Genomic DNA, 21,389 nt, shown 5'->3' on the forward strand with positions numbered 1-21,389 from the left:
GAAATGGCCACAAGTCAGGTGCCTAGGCTCCCACATAGCAGTTCACTAGGTAGTATATTCCTCATGTAGCCGTGGTGCTTATGGGGAATGGCCACAAGGCGGGGTGCCTAGGCCTACACGTAGAAGATTCTCACAGCTTTAGTGTCAGGCTCCGCATATGTGCAGTTTTGGGGGGTTTAAGATATTATCTCATCACTCCTCAATTTCTGCATGTAAAATAAAATGGCGAGGAGTGATGAGGTCAGAGCCTAGATGCCAAACACAAGCTATGTTCTGCTGCTGCAATAAACATTTCAAACTATAACGTGAGTTGTCTGACTGAAATGGGGCCGACGCCTACGAGCTAGTTCAGACAGATAACTCGAGCAGCGCTGATTTAATAATTAACATACGTCACTTCCACATCACCTGACAAACACTTCCTCCCAGTTGGCGGTCTATTTAAGCTGAAAGATTTCCCGTCTCTCCCTCTGCTCTGTCATTGCCATCGCTGCCCTGCACCAGTACTGCGCTCTTACTTTCAGCCCCACCACCACCCCAGCATCCACCTGCAGGCTCCGATTAGGGGGGTGTAAGATATTATCTCATCACTCCTCAATTTCTGCATGTAAAATAAATCGGCGAGGAGTGATGAGGTCGGAGCCTATAGACGCCAAACACAAGCTATGTTCTGCTGCTGAAATAAACATTTCAAACTATAACATGAGTTGTCTGACTGAACTATGTATTCTCTGCCAACTTTGGAGAATACGTAGTTTGGATCACGTTCCATAAAGATGACTGATGACTGTAGGGGCCAGTTGACTTTGAATGTGTTGTTTAGGGTTGTAAAGTCCAAAAAATGTAACCCACCAAAGCAGACAAACATGAGGCTGAATTTTCTGATTCAGCAGTTAAAGATAAAGTTAATGGAAAACTTAATGAAAATGTTAAATTAATATATAATATTGTATATGATATAATGTATATGCAATACAGTATATAATTATATATTTATCAGTTATATTAATATATTATACTGTTATTATTGTATAATGACATTGTATGATATACTATTAGGCCTATTGTAAAATAATATAATAATATACAACATATATAATACATACAAAATACATAGGCAATATTAGCTACATTAAAAATAGTAATAGTAAAATATTGCAAAACAACTTTTCTTCTGTGAAATGTTATTCCTTGTTTCTTAGTTTTGGCACTTATTTTATTTACACATGGAAAAGATGCACAAAATTTGGCATTTTTGTAGTCTGGAACATGTGTTAACATGGGATCAGTCAGTGGAGCACACCTCTTCAAGATGGCGGCGGCGTAGATGCACCTCACAAGCCCAGTATTTAATTAATTAATATTAATTCTGTAGATAACTGATTAAAAGTTGTAAAATTGGGTCAAAGTAATGATTAAAGGTAAGGACAGCGATGGGGCAGTCCTCATTTCCCATCACGCCTGCCGCCAAGTGCGGACTGAGTAAATGGTAAATGGACTGTACTTATATAGCACTTTTCTAGTCTAGTGCGACCACTCAAAGCTGCTCTTACATTACATGTCACATTCACCCATTCACACACACATTCATACATGGATGGCAGAGGCTGCTACCGAAAGTGCCCAACTGTCAATTAGTCATCACATTCTACACCATTGGCTATGCCACCAGGAGCAATTTGGCATTCAGTGTCTTGCCCAAGGACACTTCGACTTATAGACTGAGGGAGCTTGGTATCAAACCTCCGACCTTCTCATTGAAAGACGACCGACTCTACCACTGAGCCACAGCCGCCCCTAGTAGCTTATTGTTAAGTTGGCTGTTTTATGTTCCAAAATGCAAGTTATAGTTTTTCTTTTTTAAGTGTTTGTCATGTATTTGTTCAGAGCATATGTTCTGCATATGGCATATGTTGGTAATTGTCATTTCTGTGCTGGTAAACACGACTGAGGTGGCTGTTACATTTCTTGACCGCAGCTATTTCTTTTCCCCAGCTGTATTCTGCCATGTGCTTGGCCAACGTGTTGAAAAATAATCACAATGCCCTTTGTTTGTTAACAGACATAATGGCACTGCCCTGCACTTGACCAGGCATTGTTTCATGTTTTGCAAAACTTCATATATTTGAATTTGATGCGAGCGGCGACTGGGAGCCAGTGGAGGGATATGAGCAGGGGAGTGAGGTGCAGTTTTGGCTTGATTGAAGACCAGTCGCGCTGCTGCGCTCTGGATCATCTGCAGAGATTTGACTGTGCCTGCAGGAAGGCCTGCCAGTAGGGGGTTGCAGTAATCAATGCGTGATATCACGAGAGCCTGTACCAGCAGTTGTGTTGCATGCTCTGAAAGTAGGGTCTGATCTTCCTGATGTTGTACAGGACACAACGACATGACCGAGCAATCGAGGCCACATGAACCTTAAAGGTTAGCTGGTCGTCAATTGTGACACCCAGGTTCCAGGCAGGCTTAGTGGGTATGAGTTCAGTTTGTCCAAGATGGATATTCATCTGTGGTTGCATAGAGGGACTGGCTGGGATAGGTTGAGCTCGAGTGTTCTTTCATCCATTTAGAGATATCAGCATGATGAGATACGTGCCGAGACTGTAGTGTCGTCTGGTGGGAATGACAGGAAGAGCTGTGTATCGTCCGCATAGCAATGGTATGAGAAACTGTGGGAGCGGATTATTGCACCAAGCGAGGTGATATAATAGATATTATTAACTGGATGTGGCCCGCGGGCCTTGAGTTTGACTCAAGGGTTTTCTCCTATCCTTTTTCTAAATCCTTTTGCCATTAAAAAGTAAACAATTTTGAATTTCATAAATCACTACGTGACAATGTGGAAAAACGCTTCGCAGATCCGTTTCAAAACAGGTGTGTAGGAGAGGAACAGGTCAAACAACAAAAAAAGTGTAAACTCCTGTCAGAAATTATATTTATTTGCAACGTTTCGGTACTAGACCTTCATCAGGCAAACAATTTGTCAGAGCTATAAGCTATGTAAAAGCTATACGCTACACTCAAAAACTCTAAGCTCTCAAGTAACTCAGTAGCCTAACTATCATATGAAACAATTCCTTTCAATCCAAAACAGTTCTTCTTTATTCAGTTTCCACACATTTCCTGCTCCAAGTTACTTTTTTTCTCCAGTAGGAAACAGGCCTTAGACCCAAGTTTTTTTTATATAAATCAAACTATTTTTATGCAATTTCATGCACTCCTTCACAATCAAAGTAATCAATGAAATTTAAAAAATGTCTACTGCTGCTATCATTTAACATTGATTGACTATAGTTGGGAAAAAATGAAAATCATTTGTTACCATTAATTTATTGTAATATTACAAGGGGTTTTCTTCATTCATAGACACTCAAAACAAGAGCAAACTACTCTGATCTGCAAAACTTTATGGCCCCGTTTGCGCTTGAATATCATCAAGGCAATGTGCTTTGTGAATCGGACCTTGAGACGAGTGAATTACCCCCAATGCACAGATCGATGAGGAGACGGGACAGGAGGGGGCAGCTCTTTGAACAGTTTACTGTAAAGTCCAGACTCAGCAAGTGTTTACTAGTATTACTCATTTTTAAAATGACTGTGCAGCAGCAGCTCGTCCATATAATAATCCTCGTCTTGTGTAACGGCTCCGGACATGTGGACAATGTGTGCCAGAGCCTCGCACAGCCACGGACTGATTGGTCTCCTGATTATAATAATGAAAATATATTATTAACAGATGCTCTGCAACACACTTTAGGGTGCATTCAACTATCACACTCAACCATCTGCCTATGCTTCGAGTATGAGGCTTTTTTATGTCTTTTTATGGGTTTAGCAGGCACAAAAGCGGCGAAATACTTAAAGTTGAGCTGAAACTGCATTTTGAGAGTATCTAGCTTCCGTATCGTGACGTATTTCCGAGTGAAACAGGACATGCAGGCAGGACATATCATTAGAGGGATTTGATTTGATTGTTGAGAAATGGGCATAGACAGACGTTCTCCACAGCCCAGTAGCTAGCTAACTGACCGAGCGTTCTTGGTGCTCTGCGGCTAAATGTTGCAGATTGATTGGTTGAAATTGTTTGGTGCTAACTTACGTAAGCACGTGTGAAATTTAGTTTTACAGGAAGAAAAAATTATCGGATTTTGATATGAGAATACGAAGAAATTGATTTTCTGTCATTTTTTTGGCCTACATTGTCAAATAGATGCACAATATTACCGGGGATGTGATCTAAAAGTATTAAAATTACATTTTTCATTTCACCTCAACTTCAAGTGAGTTCCCCCCTAACAGTTCTACCAAATATATCTCAGCGTCATGGTGTTTACCTGCATTGTACGAGTGTAAAGTGGTAAAAAGACGCTGGAGTGAAATACTCCCCGTTTCCAGTCAAGGACATTGATTGCTGCAGGCGATCAAAGGGGGTGAGCATCCTGGATTCAGGAAGTGTACTTTAGCAAGCTCCCTGGCTTCTGCTAGATGACCCATTTTACGTAGTCTGGCGGAGGTTTTCCAGAGAAGCGGATAGCGTCCAGCGAAGGCACAGAGCGAAATTGCATTTTTGTTCTACCATCATGGCATTAGTTCCCCTTAATAGCATGATAGGACTGAGGTTGAAAATCGGCAAATTTGCCATCTTAAATTACTTAAAACATTAGGATCGAGGGACAGTTTCTTAAGAAGGGTATAGACAGTGGCATGTTTAAAATCAAAAGGAAATACACCAGTGGATAATGAGTGATTTACAATAGCTAAATATCTGGACAAACTGTCTCAATAACCAACTTTAAAAACCAAGTAGGAAGACAGTTAGCTGGGCAGTGGGTGGAACTTAGAACTCCAACAGTATAAAATAAAGTTTGCAGAGAGATTTCATGAAAATGATCCAGGTGAGAGGGAGGACAAAAATGTATGTCAAGCTCTCTAGAGTCTGGGGGGGAAAAGTAGCCTAATCTTTGAAATGTTATAGTTGAAATAGTTTAGAAATTAGATTTGATTGTTTTGAAAACAACTCTGGGGTTATGACCTGGGAGGTGGATTAGGTGTGAGAAGTAATAGAATTGAACACTTTTGACTAAAACCTGGTATGATAACGATAATATCGATTTTAAGATCTGCATGAGAGGCGGGAAGTTTATCTTTCTTCCACAAGCGCTCTGCTTATCTGCACTGCCTTTTTAAAAGCCTCACATCCTCATTTATCCAGGGAAGAGAAGGTGATTTAGCTATTTTATATTTAAAGCGTGCTATGGAGTTTAAAATTCTTGAGCAGGTACTGAAAAACAACTGACATGGAAATAAATTGTATAGGTCACAAAAGTTAGACATTATGTTATTTCTTACTGAAAGAAGAGCAGCCTGGTGCCAGTGGTAGAAATTGCACATTACTGATGCATAAAACGTATCCATTCTCTTTCTGGTCCATCAGCTAAATTGCAGAGTACAGGAGAAAACCAGGAGAAAATCTTAAAACTATTGCAACTTTCCATAAACGTGTATATCTGTTTCAAAATGACACAAAGAGCCATTCTGTTCAGCTAGCCAAGACAACAAGCAATGATACGCTAACTACGGCACAAACATGCAGCTGATTGGTAAAGTTAGTCAGCAGTGACAACATTTTTTCTTTTTATTTAGGTAAATGAAAGTTAAAACTCTGTCTAAATAATGCCATTACAGTGTTTTAACATAAATTGAAAGGTCAGAACTGAATTAACATAACAGCCATTACTTTTGCACCAGTGGCTATGGTAACCTACTTTACACAAGACTTGATGCAATTAATGTGAGCTGAGGTACATGTATACTGTCATGATGAGTAAAGGTCTGCCTCAGCGACATGAACTTAAAAATAACCTGCTGGGAGGGTTCAAAACTTGCTTACATTTATACACTACTGGAATAGTTTCTAGATGAGTAATTCAGCAATTTGACTGAAATGCTCCGTGACCCATTATAATATGACGGATGTCTAGTAAATAAAAGAAGGAAACAAGTGGATTGATTGAAATTATTGACAAGGACCTTTCAAGACAACACAGTGAATTAATTTGCTTTTATTTATTTTATTAAACCTAATGTCATTGATCCAAAGCAGCCTGTGTGTGGCAAACTGTTTGTCATTGTTTGTTATCTATGTTTAAACTAGTCAAAGTCTTGTAAACTCAGCTACAGTCTGAAACACACCTTAACTGACTTCAGGTTTGAGTCTGAAGCTTTACAATTAATAGTTTTTCTTTATGTGATTATAGAAATGTATCTCCGATTCAGATCTCAGCTCCTACCATTAAAATGTAACTCATTGCATTGTTCTTCTCAACTCTCAATGCAATTCTTTATCTTTATCTATTGACAACTGATGAAAAAAATGGCCTGTCTAAAATGCCATAGTATGTATTGTCAGTGAAACCTCCAGTCGTTTTAATGCGAAAATAATAAGTTACACTTAAAAAAACAAGTCAGTACTGATTTAATTCAAGCAACATTTAATTCAATACCATTCCACTAAATGTTAATGTGTACAAACTGAGATTGATTTGATAAAAATGGATCCGATGTAGAAATGAATGTAACAAATAATCAACAAAAACATTATTTCCTGAATCTGTAGAACAAAACTAAAAATAACAAAAAAATGTTGTTTAGCTAATTTAAAGATTTTATTTCTAGAAAATTATGACATTTCCAGAGCATGGCAACAAAATGCTAAGGTAAGCAAAAATGTAAACATAATACATAAACGTGTAATACTAGCTTGTGTGAAAAGGTTTCTGCCTTTTGTGGAAGGTCAGAGCCAGTTCATAAGCCTACTGAGGGACCTGCCTGCTCCACTCCAATGTGTTTCATGATTTTAACCATGTTGATAGATATAATGTCACATTACACTGAAGCAGTAATGCTGATGAGTTTATAATACTGATTCATTTATATAGCACAAGTATGCTCTAAGTTTCCTGACTGGCAGTGTCAATCTAAATTACAGCTGATAGAAGCTTAAACCATCCTAAAATGGTTAGTTTTGCTCATATTTTATTTGATACAAAAATAAACAAAAGCCGTTTCTTTCAGGGTTGTAAGGTGGTGCAGTGGTTAGCGCTGTCACATCACACACACACACACACACACACACACACACACACACACACAAGAGAAACACACACGAACACACAAGAACTAAAATAAGCACAGGCCTATGGCCTATGCTATTTGTGAGAAATAAAATACAAAATTAGTAATAAGCATAATAACAGAGTCAGTTTTCAACTAATCTCCCACAGCCTCATTATTCATAAATGTAAACATCTTCATTAAAAATGTTCAGATTGTGGTGACTACGGACTGCAATGGTTCCCCATCTCTTAAAATACTTGACTGATGTCCATTTATCTTTTTTACAGCTTCCCTCAACTTAACTGCACTCTTTTCACTGTAGGCTATCCCAGATCTTAAGATCTGAGCTGATATCTTATTGTCACCCTGCCTGTGATCATGAAGACTCCTGCATAGCTTGTTCAAGTCCTTCATGATACAAAAAGTCTTGCAGGCCCTCAATTCCGGCACTAGATTATCAGACCCCTTGTACTGCGATTGCTCACCTAACTGCACCATCCAGAACTTAGAAAAGTCTTTGGAGCTTTTTGCCTGGCTTACCACCATGTTGAGAACCAAAGGGTAAAGGTCTTGAGCTGCAGCTGGAATGGAGGGTGCTGGCAAGCAGTGACCGGTGGAGTGAATAGGATATGAAAATGGCTGAGAAAAGAGAAGGAAATTCTGCTTTAGTTTATTTGACATTTTGAAAAGATGGAAAATACATCAACATAGTTCCAAATATCAAAGATTGTCCACAGGGAACTACAGGTTCATGCTGTATTTGCATTAGATGTAGAAGTGCCTAAAGTAAAGTAAAGTAAAGTAAAGTGTCTAATATATGACACAATAATGACTTGTCAGATACAGGTGTCCTTATAACTAGGTGACAACATATTGCTGAGAATACAGTCAAAATGATCAGCACTAAAATAACTGCTATTCATACAGCAAGACATAGCTTAGAAATATTATAAACAACAATCTTCACCTGTGGGCAGATGATTAGCACTCGACTAGCAGTCTTGGCCTGTTCTGCCAGCCAGCACATTGGCCCAAGCTCTGCAATCTTGCCCTGCTGCCAAATGTCAACAGCTACGCTGCAGCCACCCTGCCACTGAAGAAACTCTGCCAGGGCCACCACGGCCGTCTGAAATGCTGAATTCTCAGCTGGATACACCACAAGGACAGGGACAGGGAAGGTAGGAGATGTAGGAAACCCTTTAAAGCCAAATGAAATGGCAAAGTTGGCCCCAAAGCTTTTATCTGAAGAGTAAGAAAATATTCAAAAAGGAGCATTAGGCAGTAGTGTCAAACATGTTATACTTTCTAGAAAGGAAATATATGATGAGTTTATATTAGGAGATGTTTAGCCATTTTGTTAAAGTTAAGCACCTTAAAATGTGACAGAAATGTCTCTGTAAATAGGTTGGAAGACTTTTTGCTTTTGTTTAAAATTGCCTTGCAATTTTGATACCTCTTCCACTAAATATTAATTTAAAAAGTTTTGTATTTACAGATAATGTAGCAGCAACTCAGGATCATCAAACTGGCCAGGCATCCAAAAACTGGTGAGGTTGGAATCATGAGGGACATCTTCTTTTCATGAGGGACAGCTTCTTTTCTCAAGTCAGCACAGACAAAAATAAAAATACAAAAAACATACCTTACTTCATAATTATTTCATAATTATTTGGAGATTGGACTGAGTCAGTGCATGTGTAATGACAGTTCTTACAGAAAGTTGTGATATCAAGTGCAATGGAACTAAAAGAATGTTAGAGATATCATAAATAACATACTTGTCATAAAGTTCTATACTTCAATATACATAGCCACATGCAAATGAGTTGCTAACCTGTAGGAACTTGAGTAGTTTTTGGTTTCAAATCTGCCAAAAAAAACCCAAACAAAATATGGTTTAAACACAAATGATTTTGCGTCACATCCCCTATATAACACGTCAGCCATCATAATAGATTCCAAGAATACAATATTACTAGACTCAAATTGTTCCTTGAAAACAAGAGTTTCTTGTAAAATAGAAATTTGTATCATGGAACCCTTATATTTAAGCTGCCTTTGGTTTTTGACAAATTGTTGCTGAGTATTAACACAGTTAAGACTTTAAAAATCAACTTACGCTGCTTTGGATTAGGGATTGTAATACTTGCAGATTTGTAAGAGCTGCCGCTCCCCAGCGGAGGCAGAGGGAGATTGGCAGCCTGGATGAAGTCAGAACCATAGCTTGCTTTTGTAAGATATTGAAACCATTTCTAAAACCACAAAAAATTAAATTAAATTAAAAAATCCATGCATTGAATTTAATCTTTTCATATTTACATACCTGTCAGTATGTCCATCATCATCATAATGTATGCTGTCCAGACAATCACTGATTAAAATCTGCTCATGATTCAATCTATCATACCTGCTTTGACCCAGTTAGGTCTGCCTTGGCCAAAGGTGGGTTGTATTCACAGTGGTATGGTTCTCCCCTAATGATGATCCGAGTGGCTGTCAGATATTCAATACTAGCTGCAGAGAGACAAAAATTGCTGAAACAGCATTTGCCTTTAGATATTGGCCCTGAGTGTCAATCAGGCTTACACTTTGTAAGTAAAGTTATGGTCTGTTAACCCTGTTTTGCTATTATTCATACAAAAATTTACTGCTCTTCTGTTACTATTATTTTTGCTGCTATTGTCACTACTTTTAGACCCCTGGCTAGGCTGATACATTGGCTGATATCATCCTTAACAAATATGTTGTGCCAGCATGTGTATCAGCTAATACATAATTAGCCTTCACAGTGCATAATAATATGTTTTAAAACAGTAACAACATTCACTATATTCACACAGAAACCATTGCTGATGTCCCTCTAGATTTTCATTATGCATTGTCTTAACAGATACTAATCAATTGAGAGAAGGGATATTATAGCAATTTGCTAGATTTCTTTGTTGTTGTTGTTTTTTTAAAATTGCAAACCCAGAATTGCGTAGTACAACATCATTACAGCATCTGAGCTTTCCACCCTGAGCATGATGTCAGAGGAAAGTAGTTATTGTATGAATACAGTGACTTCCTCAGTTTGTCCACTAAAAGGTAGTGATTGACACATTAATGAAGTGTGTCTGGGAAATATCCTATTATGTGACACTAAAGCTGTACCAACTTCCATTGTTAGAAAAGACAATCAGTCATTATCAGTGTACCACAGTGCGCTACTTTCTTGCATTCAAGGTATAGATACAGTATATATTCCATGACAAAAGCTGAAAATGCTGAAAGAAAACTGTATCATTTGTGTGCAAAACTGTTTCGTAATCTTTTAACATAATCAATGGGTTTCCATTGGGAACTAACCATCAATGTTGATTGCCCAGCTTATGCATAGCATATCTTTTCCCCCTAATGTCACCAGCTCCACCTTTAAGTCCGCCAGGAAAGATGGAGAGGTATTATTGCTAGGAGGAAAATCTGGAACAAGAGATAACAATGGTACTTAATGTACAATTTCTTCACATTGATATTTTGTACATTATTATTCCCCGAAATGTAATCTGCAGTCACAGTTTATTTCAGCTGTCAATTAAATAGTACTACTAGTACAAATACTACTACTACTTTTTACATTTAGTGTTTACACTCTAGAAACCGCACAATGTAAAAACAATGCTAAAAACAAAGCTGAATGCTTTACAGAGTATAAATAAATCTAACAGTACAAAACATTGTCTGCGAGCATAAAGAATTTGTCTCTGCATTGACAAACATTACCCTTTTGTACGGTGGCTGACAAGGGCCATGGAGCTGCAATGGCCAAAAAGATTTCAATTCGGAGAAAACAAAACAAATACAAGAACAGAAATGCTGCAAATTAAAACAAATGTTCCCAAAAGACAACACATACCAAGAAAAAAATATGCAACAGAAAAACACCAACAATATCCAGTCAGTGCGAGGGGACATAAAGACCATCTCTTTGATTTAGGCGATAGCTTTTCTCCTTGCTCTCACTCATCTTCTTTGCTCTTTAAAATTGAGGAGTTCAGTGCGCAAGTTTGTTGAGGTGTAGTTTCAGTTTCAAATATAAAAGCGCATTGTTGTGATCTGTTGAATTTTGTGAATATCTTGATTATTTGTGCGGAATTAAACTTAATGCCTTTAATGCGCCTATATATAGGCTATGTTGCATTTTTTTTCTTAAGTGTCGGGGGTTAGGGGTATATCAACCCAGTCGGGATGTAGAAGGGGGTGAATTGCATAAATAGTTTTGGAACTGCTGTTGTAGAGGAATGCTTGTGGAGTTTGACAATAAGGGAATAACAATAATGTTACAGTTGCCAGGAGATTTAATTAGGCTCTGACCAAACTTCATACTTCGGATTATAAAAACATTTTAAGGAGAGGAGTGACATGGATGTCAGTGCCAATTTTTGCTCATCTTCAGAGGCATGAGTGGAGATTTTGGAAGGGTCAGCCCAAGCAGCAACCTCTTGGCTAATAAATGAAGCCTCCTGACAAGCCAAAACTGCAGTTCCTCAATAAAAAACAGCTTTGGTCTCTATAGCCAATTTCTCTATTCACGTCAACTTTACAGGGATGAATATTATAACTCCACCTATCTTCTAGGTGTCCGAGTTTCTTTAATAAATAACGCAGTCAGATACCAACACAAATTTGAACCTCTCTCTGTGGGAATGTGGGAAACAACCACTTTAAGAATTTCGCAGCCAACCTCTTGGTCCTCTCCTGCCCCTTGTCCACATATATGGTCACTTGTAGCTCCAGAAAGCCATCATGGCCGCAGCCAAATTCAAGGTTTTATAAAGGCAGGCGAAAAACAACGGGTAAAGTCAGGTAGATTACTTATACAGAGTATGGTTCAGCCCTGTGGTACCAGGACACAAATCTGGTATGAAACCACCTTGTTACTGTAACCTGGCCACGTTTGGCCTTAGGGCTGTGTTCATCCTGCCCCGGCGGGGTCTCCCCCCTTCGCCTAGTCCTGAAAATGTCTGTCCTTTTGCTGTCCCTGATCTCCATTGTAAAGTTGTTTGTAATATACATGTCATCAAAATCCAGATCACTCGGGATCTCCTTTAAGGAGGAACACATCTTCGTTGAGATGACTGGATATGTAGTATTTCTTTGTTGCATTTAGTTGTGGGTTTGTATGGTATTAACTTTGCATCTTTTAGGTATTTGCAGTGTTTCCTTTTCTGCAGCACGTTTTGTATTTGCAGCACGTTCTGTTGTTGTGTGTTTGAGACCTTTGTATGTTGTATGTACCTTTTTGAATTTGCATTATTCCTGAAATTGCAGCTCTTCCAATGAACATCTTTCAGATCGCTGCAGTGCGTTTGAGCGGCGTCATTAACGGCTTGAACCGTTTTGATATAGACTAAATTACATCAAAAGTGTTTTGATATATATATATATATATATATATATATATGTGTGTGTGTGTATGTATGTATGTATGTATGTATGTATGAACATCACAACATACCATGGAATTCACGACACTGCGTTTTCTGCAAAGAAATCACAGAAATAGATCGCAGAAATAGATCACTTGTATTACCTTCACTTTAAAACAGAAACAAACTAACTTGATAAAGTCGAGAACATTTACTTACAATTTCATTCGATGTCACTTTTACCGCAACAAAGGTGAAAAAAATCAGTTTAACTCCTAACATCTTTAACTCCCGGTTGTCCTATGTAAAAGTAGAACAGAAAAAAAATATTCAAATTAGAACCTAGGCTACGGCATCTTCAAAACTGTCTGCATGCTGACAATCTTTCTACCTGCGCTGTGCTTCTTGAATGATACCTCGATTTCAGTGCCACACTTTGTTTGTGCTTTTAAAACACAGCCCACCAAGCTCCGCCTATAGTCGGTGACCGTTTCCTCGGCTTTATTGCCTGAGATCGAGTTTCAGTGTTACAGTTCTAAACTAAAGGTAAGGTCAGAGTTTCTAATACAAAACGCAACTACCCAAAATGTCTTACTGTGTATGTTTGCATTTAATGATACAATGACACTAACTTGGTTTCAGGTAACATAGTTAGGTTACCGTTATTTTCATTTGCTGCGGCACACTGCTGACGACCTAGCTTCGGACGTAATGTTAAATTTAGACAAATGTAATGTTTAAGTCCTAAAATATGTGTCAGCAATGCTAATAACATCGACCGATTAAGTCAAAAACAGTGAGAATGTCTTACTGAGTAATTTGAAATTGTGTAGGCTACTTGTGTACCAATCAAGAAGTAACGTGTTTAACGTCACTAACTTCAGTGTAACAAGTAGCCTACTTTAGCAGACTATAGACCCCAGCCTATTTAACTAAAGCCAACTTAACCAGCGGTTGTGAAATTGTCCCTTCATCGTACACATTAGAGACTAGGCTTAAAATGGGGTTGAATGTAAGTGAAACGTTCACACTTCCTGCTATATCCCCTTGCTGTGGCTACTTTGGTATCCGTTAATAATAAAGGGCATTCACCGACTTTTCAGGCTGCGGAGCTGAGCTTGAGAGACATAGTACAGCGTGTGAGAGTTTTTTTTTCATGGGACACCCCTGACCTAGTCAGGCATCCACGCCTTCTCCTGAATGATAAGAATAACGTATACCACTGGAGAAATGGATAACGAAAGCCCTAAAAAATAAAAACGATTTACGCCAGACATTTTATTGCAGCCTCTGCTGTTAAACATTTTACAGGGAATGGACATGATACACGCAGAACCAGACACAATCTTTTATATTGCTATTCTGCGGAAAATTATCGAATTTCTTTCGAAACTAACTAGGCGTGACATTTCGGTCTTATCCGGCTGAATCACAAAGTGAGACAGTGTGGCTCAAGTGATAATTAATATTTAAAAAGATCAACCAAAGCCTCTCTGTAAGTCAGGGTTTGCACACTTAACAGTGTTGAAAGGTGACTTAAATACTATGTTTGAATAATTGTATGGTAATATTATTTACTTTGCATATTCCCTGCTTGTCTTTAAATAAGGTCTTTTATGGATGTATTTCATCTTGGCTGCTTTTTCAATGTTTGACCATACCTGCCATGATAGTGCCTGTCAGCCTATTGGTATGCAAGTCTATATGTACAGTGGGGCAAAAAAGTATTTAGTCAGCCACCAATTGTGCAAGTTCTCCCACTTAAAAAGATGAGGCCTGTAATTTTCATCATAGGTATACCTCAACTATGAGAGAGAAAATGAGAAAAAAAAATCCAGAAAATCACATTGTCTGATTTTTAAAGAATTTATTTGCAAATTATGGTGGAAAATAAGTATTTGGTCAATAACAAAAGTTCATCTCAATACTTTGTTATATACCCTTTGTTGGCAATGACAGAGGTCAAACGTTTTCTGTAAGTCTTCACAAGGTTTTCACACACTGTTGCTGGTATTTTGGCCCATTCGTCCATGCAGATCTCCTCTAGAGCAGTGATGTTTTGGGCCTGTCGCTGGGCAACATGGACTTTCAACTCCCTCCACAGATATTCTATGGGGTTGAGATCTGGAGACTGGCTAGGCCACTCCAGGACCTTGAAATGCTTCTTTCGAAGCCACTCCTTCGTTGCCCGGGCGGTGTGTTTGGGATCATTGTCATGCTGAAAGACCCAGCCACGTTTCATCTTCAATGCCCTTGCTGATGGAAGGAGGTTTTCACTCAAAATCTCACGATACATGGCCCCATTCATTCTGTCCTTTACACGGATCAGTCGTCCTGGTCCCCTTGCAGAAAAACAGCCCCAAAGCATGATGTTTCCACCCCCATGCTTCACAGTAGGTATGGTGTTCTTTGGATGCAACTCAGCATTCTTTCTCCTCCAAACACGACGAGTTGAGTTTTTACCAAAAAGTTCTATTTTGGTTTCATCTGACCATATGACATTCTCCCAATCCTCTTCTGGATCATCCAAATGCTCTCTAGCAAACTTCAGACGGGCCTGGACATGTACTGGCTTAAGCAGGGGGACACGTCTGGCACTGCAGGATTTGAGTCCCTGGCGGCGTAGTGTGTTACTGATGGTAGCCTTTGTTACTTTGGTCCCATCTCTCTGCAGGTCATTCACTAGGTCCCCCCGTGTGGTTCTGGGATTTTTGTTCACCGTTCCTGTGATCATTTTGACCCCACGGGGTGAGATCTTGCGTGGAGCCCCAGATCGAGGGAGATTATCAGTGGTCTTGTATGTCTTCCATTTTCTAATAATTGCTTCCACAGTTGATTTCTTCACACCAAGCTGCTTACCTATTGCAGATTCAGTCTTCCCAGCCTGGTGCAGGTCTACAATTTTGTTTCTGGTGTCCTTTGACAGCTCTTTGGTCTTGGCCATAGTGGAGTTTGGAGTGTGACTGTTTGAGGTTGTGGACAGGTGTCTTTTATACTGATAACGAGTTCAAACAGGTGCCATTAATACAGGTAACGAGTGGAGGACAGAGGAGCCTCTTAAAGAAGAAGTTACAGGTCTGTGAGAGCCAGAAATCTTGCATGTTTGTAGGTGACCAAATACTTATTTTACTGAGGAATTTACCAATTAATTCATTAAAAATCCTACAATGTGATTTCCTGGATTCTTTCCCCCCATTCTGTCTCTCATAGTTGAAGTGTACCTATGATGAAAATTACAGGCATCTCTCATCTTTTTAAGTGGGAGAACTTGCACAATTGGTGGCTGACTAAATACTTTTTTGCCCCACTGTATATGGATGTGGCTCCCAGTTTTTCAAAGAACTATCAACTGAAGAAGACCATTGTGTTGAAATGTTGCGATTAGGCTGTTAAAATTTTTGTGCCATTGAGCAAGTGTGTGGGCTCGTCTTCTGTTTCTAGCTGCACACTTAATAGAACATTATTACACATAACGAGTGTAGCATATGTAAATTTCATTCCACAACATAAGAATGACCAGATCATGGTAATTCAACAACATTTCAACACAAGGGTGTTCTTCAGGGGATAGCTCTTTGAAAAACTGGGAGCCACATCCATATACATATAGACTTGCACACAAAGAACTTAAACCAAGTCCAGTTGTCTTTGGGATAAAGCTTCAAATATAAGATATACTTTTTTCATTTTCAGTCTGTTTTCCAGTGTACCCATCCATGTGTGTTTATAATTTACAGTGAATGAAGAAAACCCTCTGGTAGCCAGGATGTTTTTGGCCACGTTAGGTCACACTGGAGCCCGACGGGTTGTGACAGAGAGGCGGCGGGGATTTATGGCAGATGGCATGGGCCTGTTTACTTCTTTGAGACATTGTACAGTTCTCCCCAGGAACAGAAACAGTGGCGGCTTCTTCTCCTCAATCTTCAACCATCACCAATTCTTCAGTGCCACAGCTGCTCGTTGTAATGCTTCATCATCACCCACGACCCATCAGAAAAACCCCTCCTACAGTTATATCATTGTTGGGGCTGGCTCAGCGGGCTGTGTTCTTGCCAACCGCCTCAGTGAGGATACCCATGAGTCAGTCCTGCTTCTTGAGGCTGGGCCTAAGGACATGTTGCTTGGCAGCTTACGACTATCATGGAAGATCCACATGCCAGCTGCGTTGACCTACAACCTCTGTGATGACAAGTACGGTAGTTAAATTATTGCAGTGCAGATTTATAATTTTTTTTACCTTCCTAACTGTCATTAATGACAACAGGCTATTTAAAATAGTGTTAAAATACAAACAAATTAAATGCAAATGGAAAAAAAGTTACATTTTGACCACAAAGAGAATTACTACTAGATTTCCAGTATTGCACAATAAAAAACATGATTTTATTGTGATTTGATGCAAGTTCCAGTTCAGCATGTTGGAAACGGTCTCAGTATAGTAATACACTGTTGTTCTCCAGAATCGGTTTCATCTCAATGTTATGCTCAATTTAATTTAATTTCTCCTCAGGTATAATTGGTACTACCATACTTTACCTCAGGCTCAAATGGATGACCGGGTGATGTACTGGCCAAGGGGCCGTGTGTGGGGTGGGTCCTCTTCACTCAATGCCATGGTGTACATCCGCGGACATGCTGAAGACTACAACCGCTGGCAGAGAGAGGGAGCAGAGGGCTGGGATTATGAACACTGTCTTCCTTACTTCAGGAAGGCGCAGTTTCATGAGCTGGGGGAAAATCGGTACCATTTAAAACAACTATTTTGACTTGTTTTTCTTATTTTTTAATGCAAAGGCTGTTGGTGTTCATTTTGTCTTTTATCCTAATCTTTTTACTATCCATGGACAAGGTTTAATGGAAGCCTAACTCTTGCAGTGTATCTCAGCATATAGCTGTGGCTCAGTGGTAGAGTCGGTCATCTTTCAATCAAGAGGTCGGACGTTCGATCCCCAGCTCCCTCAGGCTACATGTCGAAGTGTCCTTGGGCAAGACACTGAACCCCAAATTGCTCCCGGTGGCACAGCCATTGATGAATGTGATAACTGATTGACAGTTGGGCACTTTACGTAGCAGCCTCTGCCAACAGTGTATGAATGTGATATGTATTGTAAATGCAGCTTTAAGTGATCACAAAGACTAGAAAAGCGCTATATGAGTACAGGCCAATTAGCTTTGAGTGGTCGCAAAGACTAGAAAAGCGCTTTATAAGTACAGGCCATTTACCATTTGTAATGTTGTCACTCAGATTCTAAGTTTCTCGTTACATAAATGTATCTTGCAACCTTCAGAGAAGTAGTTCTGCTTTTAATAGCATTTCTTATTGTATATCTTTATAATATTAAATTCAATATCATTGAACATTTATACATTATTCCCACAAACATATGTTTTATATTGAAATTGAACTGTTGTCTTCTTTGTGACACAATAAATTTGTGTTTCTTGCATTGCACTGTAGGTACAGGGGAGGCAGTGGGCCTCTTCATGTGTCTAGAGGAAAGACCAAACATCCCCTTCACAAGGCCTTTATTGAGGCAGGCCAGCAGGCAGGATACGTATTTACTGATGACATGAATGGATACCAACAGGAGGGTCTGGGCTGGATGGACATGACCATTTATAAAGGTTACCTACTATTGCATCCTACTTTTCTTTTTAAATTCTACCTCTGTGTTTACTGTTTTTGCATCAAAACACCAAGTCAAATTCCTTGTATGTTAAAACCTACTTGGCAATAAACCTGATTTTGAGGTTTGAGGAAAAAATTAAAAAGTTCGGTGACACAAAAGGTAAAAACAGGACATTTCACAAAACACAAAAATATTTAAAAAATAATCGTGACCACACTACTAAATTTCCCGAAATACATCGTTTCAAAAACACAACTTTTCAAAAAACCCCAGACTATCAGAAAACGTAACATTTCAGAAGCAAAATGACATTTCCAAAACACATTTAGGAAAACATGACACTTCAGATTATTGAAAAGATAGGACAATACTTTTTGCTTTTGATTGGACAAAACCACACAGTAGAGGAGGCTTCTGTTTCAGGACTACATTTCTAGGACCCCAGTGGCCATCCAGTTATTCAAGGTGGCCAGATAGTGCAAGCTAGCAATTGAAGAACCAGAATCCAGTATTAAATCCAAATCCAAATCTCTATCTAAAAAATATATTAAGACAAAAAAAATGTTTTGCAAATGCCCCTGTTAATTGCTTTCGCTGGCAAGCATTTGTAATGGCTACAATCTCATCTTTCCGGGAAAATGTAAAACTCCATCCACTAAAATTCCTTGGTTTTTTTACTGATAATTTTAGGTTGCTACACAATATGTGCGACGACCATAAAAAAACCAAGTATTTTTCCACCTTTTCCATAGTTTGTAATTGCAGTAGGTTTGTGCAAATGTGAAATGTACTGGTGTTTTGTGAAATATAATGTTGTGTTTTCTGAAATGCTGTTCTTTGTAAAGTTTGTTTGTTATTCTTTGTAAAATGAATGCCATTTATGAAATGTTTTTGTGTTTTTCAGCGAAATCTTGCATTTTGTGAAAAGTGTTTTCTTAAACGTCTATTTTTGTGAAATGTTTTGTTTTCTAAATTGTTCCAGTGTTTTGTGAATTGTTCTGTTTTTGATTGCCCTTGTGTTTTTGGAAATGTTGATTTTTCTGAAATGTTTTTGTTCCTATTCACCTTCAGAGCCACCATAGAGAATAGTCAATAACTTCAATGCAGTATTAACATTTATTAAAAAATGTTTATGGACCCGTCTTTAATATTGCCTACATCACACTGCTCATTTCTATCCAGGAAAGAGGTGGAGCACAGCCAGTGCATACCTGAGACCCACCTTGGGTCGACCAAACCTGAAGACCGATGTCCACTGCCTTACCACCAAGATCCTGTTTGAAGGCAACCATGCAGTGGGCGTAGAGTACACACAAAATGGTCAGAAGAAACAGGTAATTTGCATAGAATTCCCATCGATATGAAAGATAGAAAAGAAGATGGGAAACATACTGATACTGATCAATCTAATACTTTGATACTGATCGAGTCTCAGAGTTTATGCTAAGTACATTTGTAGATGAATGAAACTTGTTTTGGTACAGAAAAAATACATACATAAAAATATAAAGCAAATAAACAGCAGTTGAAATAAACTGAAAAGTAATGCATAGGGCTGTCAATATAGCACCTAATTTCAATTAATTAATTATAGAAAAAATAACACGTCAAATATACTGATGCAGATTAATTGCACACCATTATGTCTCCTGATTTCAAGCGTCACTGAGCATACAACTGTCCACAGCATCTTTCTAAAGACAGACGACAAAACATAAGTTGGCTCGGAAATACGTCAAGATACGGAAGCTAGATACTCTCGAAACTCTATTCCTATAGACCCGTTGTGCTCAACTGGTGGGTCAGGACCCATCAGTGGGTTGCGGATGTGTTCTTGAAAAAAAGCAAAGTTGTGGCAAAAGGTCTGTGCTGTGCTTTTATTTTGAAGGACATGGCTTTCCTATGACCTGCGTCCAGTAGTAGTGTAGTTTATTTACACTCCATGTATCCACTGATTAGGTAATCCCAGCTACAGTTACATTTACATTCTTGAAACTTGAAACATTTATATTGCACTTTGACTTTATTTTATTGAAAAAAGACTTAATTAAATGAAATATAGAGGGGAATATTTTCCTCTTATGCACTGCCATTTTGTCATTTTGCTTGACAGAGATCCAAAGTCAGTCAGATTTCCCTGCTGCGGCTAAATTAGGAGGTTGGGGTTTCCCTTTTCAGTTTAGTTTTTGTCTCCACAGGGTCTACACCTTCAGTTGGCTCTGTTTTTTTTGTTTCCAATGAAAATTTGAATTGAGTGACTTTAAACAGAAATTATTCCTTTGCCCAGTTTTCTCTCCCAATCCACTTTGTTTCCCCCTGTCCTGTGACTCCCACTTCTCATTTGTTTTGAGTCCAAGCTTTTTGTTTATCTGTCTTTTTTTTTGGTAGAGTCAGTGGGTGGCTGTGGGGAGTTTTATACCCACCCTAATCTTTTAGGTAACCCAAAAGGGCTTTTTAATCTTTTTTTGAATCTTTTTTTTTAAATGTTTGAATCTTTTTTGAACTAGCGCAGTGTTTTTGTTAGTGTTCCCAAACCGCGACCTCTGTCCTTCAGGCTTTGTGTCTAGGGAGACGTTACACTATTATACCGTTGCGTTTTATGATGTTGACATACTGTGATGGTTTTGTTTGGTCTCAGGTCCAAACTGCAACATTTTTCATTAAATTAATTTGAGTGGTTGAAAAGTTTTAGAAATTTGGGTTGCAATGTCATTAAGGAGGTGGCGGAGGGCCCTGGGGTAAGACCAGTTGAGACCCACTGCTATAGACCATACAAATAGACTGAACAATATGTACATCAGGCCTATATGTGGGCGTGTGTAAGACATTTCTGCTGCAATAGTACATCAAAATGAGAAAAAAAAAATGAACAATTAACAATTAACTCACAGTGGCATTCACTGTGTGTAGTACACGTACTCAGGGTGCACAACAGCATAATCGATCCGTGTACAATAAAGGCAATAAGTCTGTGTTGCCTTATTTTACAGAATTCTATGCATTTTCCAGTTATTTCTGATCATTTGGTAAAATGTCTATCATGCTTCAGTAAATTTACAAGAGTAAATGAAAACCCAATTTACAAAACTAGTTAAAAAAAATGTATTACACAGATCATTTGAAGAAGGGATTGAAGTGAGTTAAAGGGAAAGGGATGTGGAGTTTGGAGAAGTGAGGTGGAGGTGGCGGAAAAATACATTAACTCGAGTACTACACTTTACATTTCATGCAACTTCC

The 21,389-nt window shown here is 38.7% G+C and overlaps 2 protein-coding genes across 3 annotated transcripts in view; one reads left to right on the forward strand and one right to left on the reverse strand.

The window, feature by feature from the left end:
- Positions 1–6,528: 6,528 nt before the first annotated feature.
- Positions 6,529–12,914, reverse strand: LOC138589845 (uncharacterized). 2 transcript variants are annotated; one of them, XM_069660310.1, is made up of 9 exons: positions 12,742–12,914; positions 12,612–12,636; positions 10,463–10,576; positions 9,522–9,628; positions 9,234–9,366; positions 8,949–8,981; positions 8,608–8,709; positions 8,082–8,311; positions 6,529–7,753 (listed from the first exon to the last, which is right to left on the reverse strand). In XM_069660310.1, exons 1-9 carry the CDS (start codon positions 12,802–12,804, stop codon positions 7,322–7,324), a joined length of 1,239 nt encoding a protein of 412 aa, XP_069516411.1. In that variant the 5' UTR covers positions 12,805–12,914; the 3' UTR covers positions 6,529–7,321. The 2 variants fall into 2 exon arrangements, with proteins under 2 accessions (XP_069516411.1, XP_069516410.1); XM_069660309.1 differs by having other exon boundaries at positions 8,082–8,356.
- A 94-nt stretch (positions 12,915–13,008) lies between these two features.
- Positions 13,009–21,389, forward strand: part of chdh (choline dehydrogenase) — a 28,916-nt gene continuing 20,535 nt past the window's right edge. The window contains exons 1-5 of the mRNA XM_069660384.1: positions 13,009–13,068; positions 16,260–16,713; positions 17,033–17,263; positions 17,981–18,147; positions 19,335–19,486. Of these exons, the coding sequence (XP_069516485.1) occupies positions 16,289–16,713; positions 17,033–17,263; positions 17,981–18,147; positions 19,335–19,486 (975 nt within the window). The 5' untranslated portion in view covers positions 13,009–13,068; positions 16,260–16,288. The remainder of the gene's footprint in view (positions 13,069–16,259; positions 16,714–17,032; positions 17,264–17,980; positions 18,148–19,334; positions 19,487–21,389) is intronic.

This window comes from Semicossyphus pulcher, unplaced genomic scaffold (assembly GCF_022749685.1).
Source record: "Semicossyphus pulcher isolate SPU_LCO1_2020_fin unplaced genomic scaffold, fSemPul1.0.p SCAF_13, whole genome shotgun sequence".
NCBI lineage: Eukaryota > Metazoa > Chordata > Actinopteri > Labriformes > Labridae > Semicossyphus > Semicossyphus pulcher.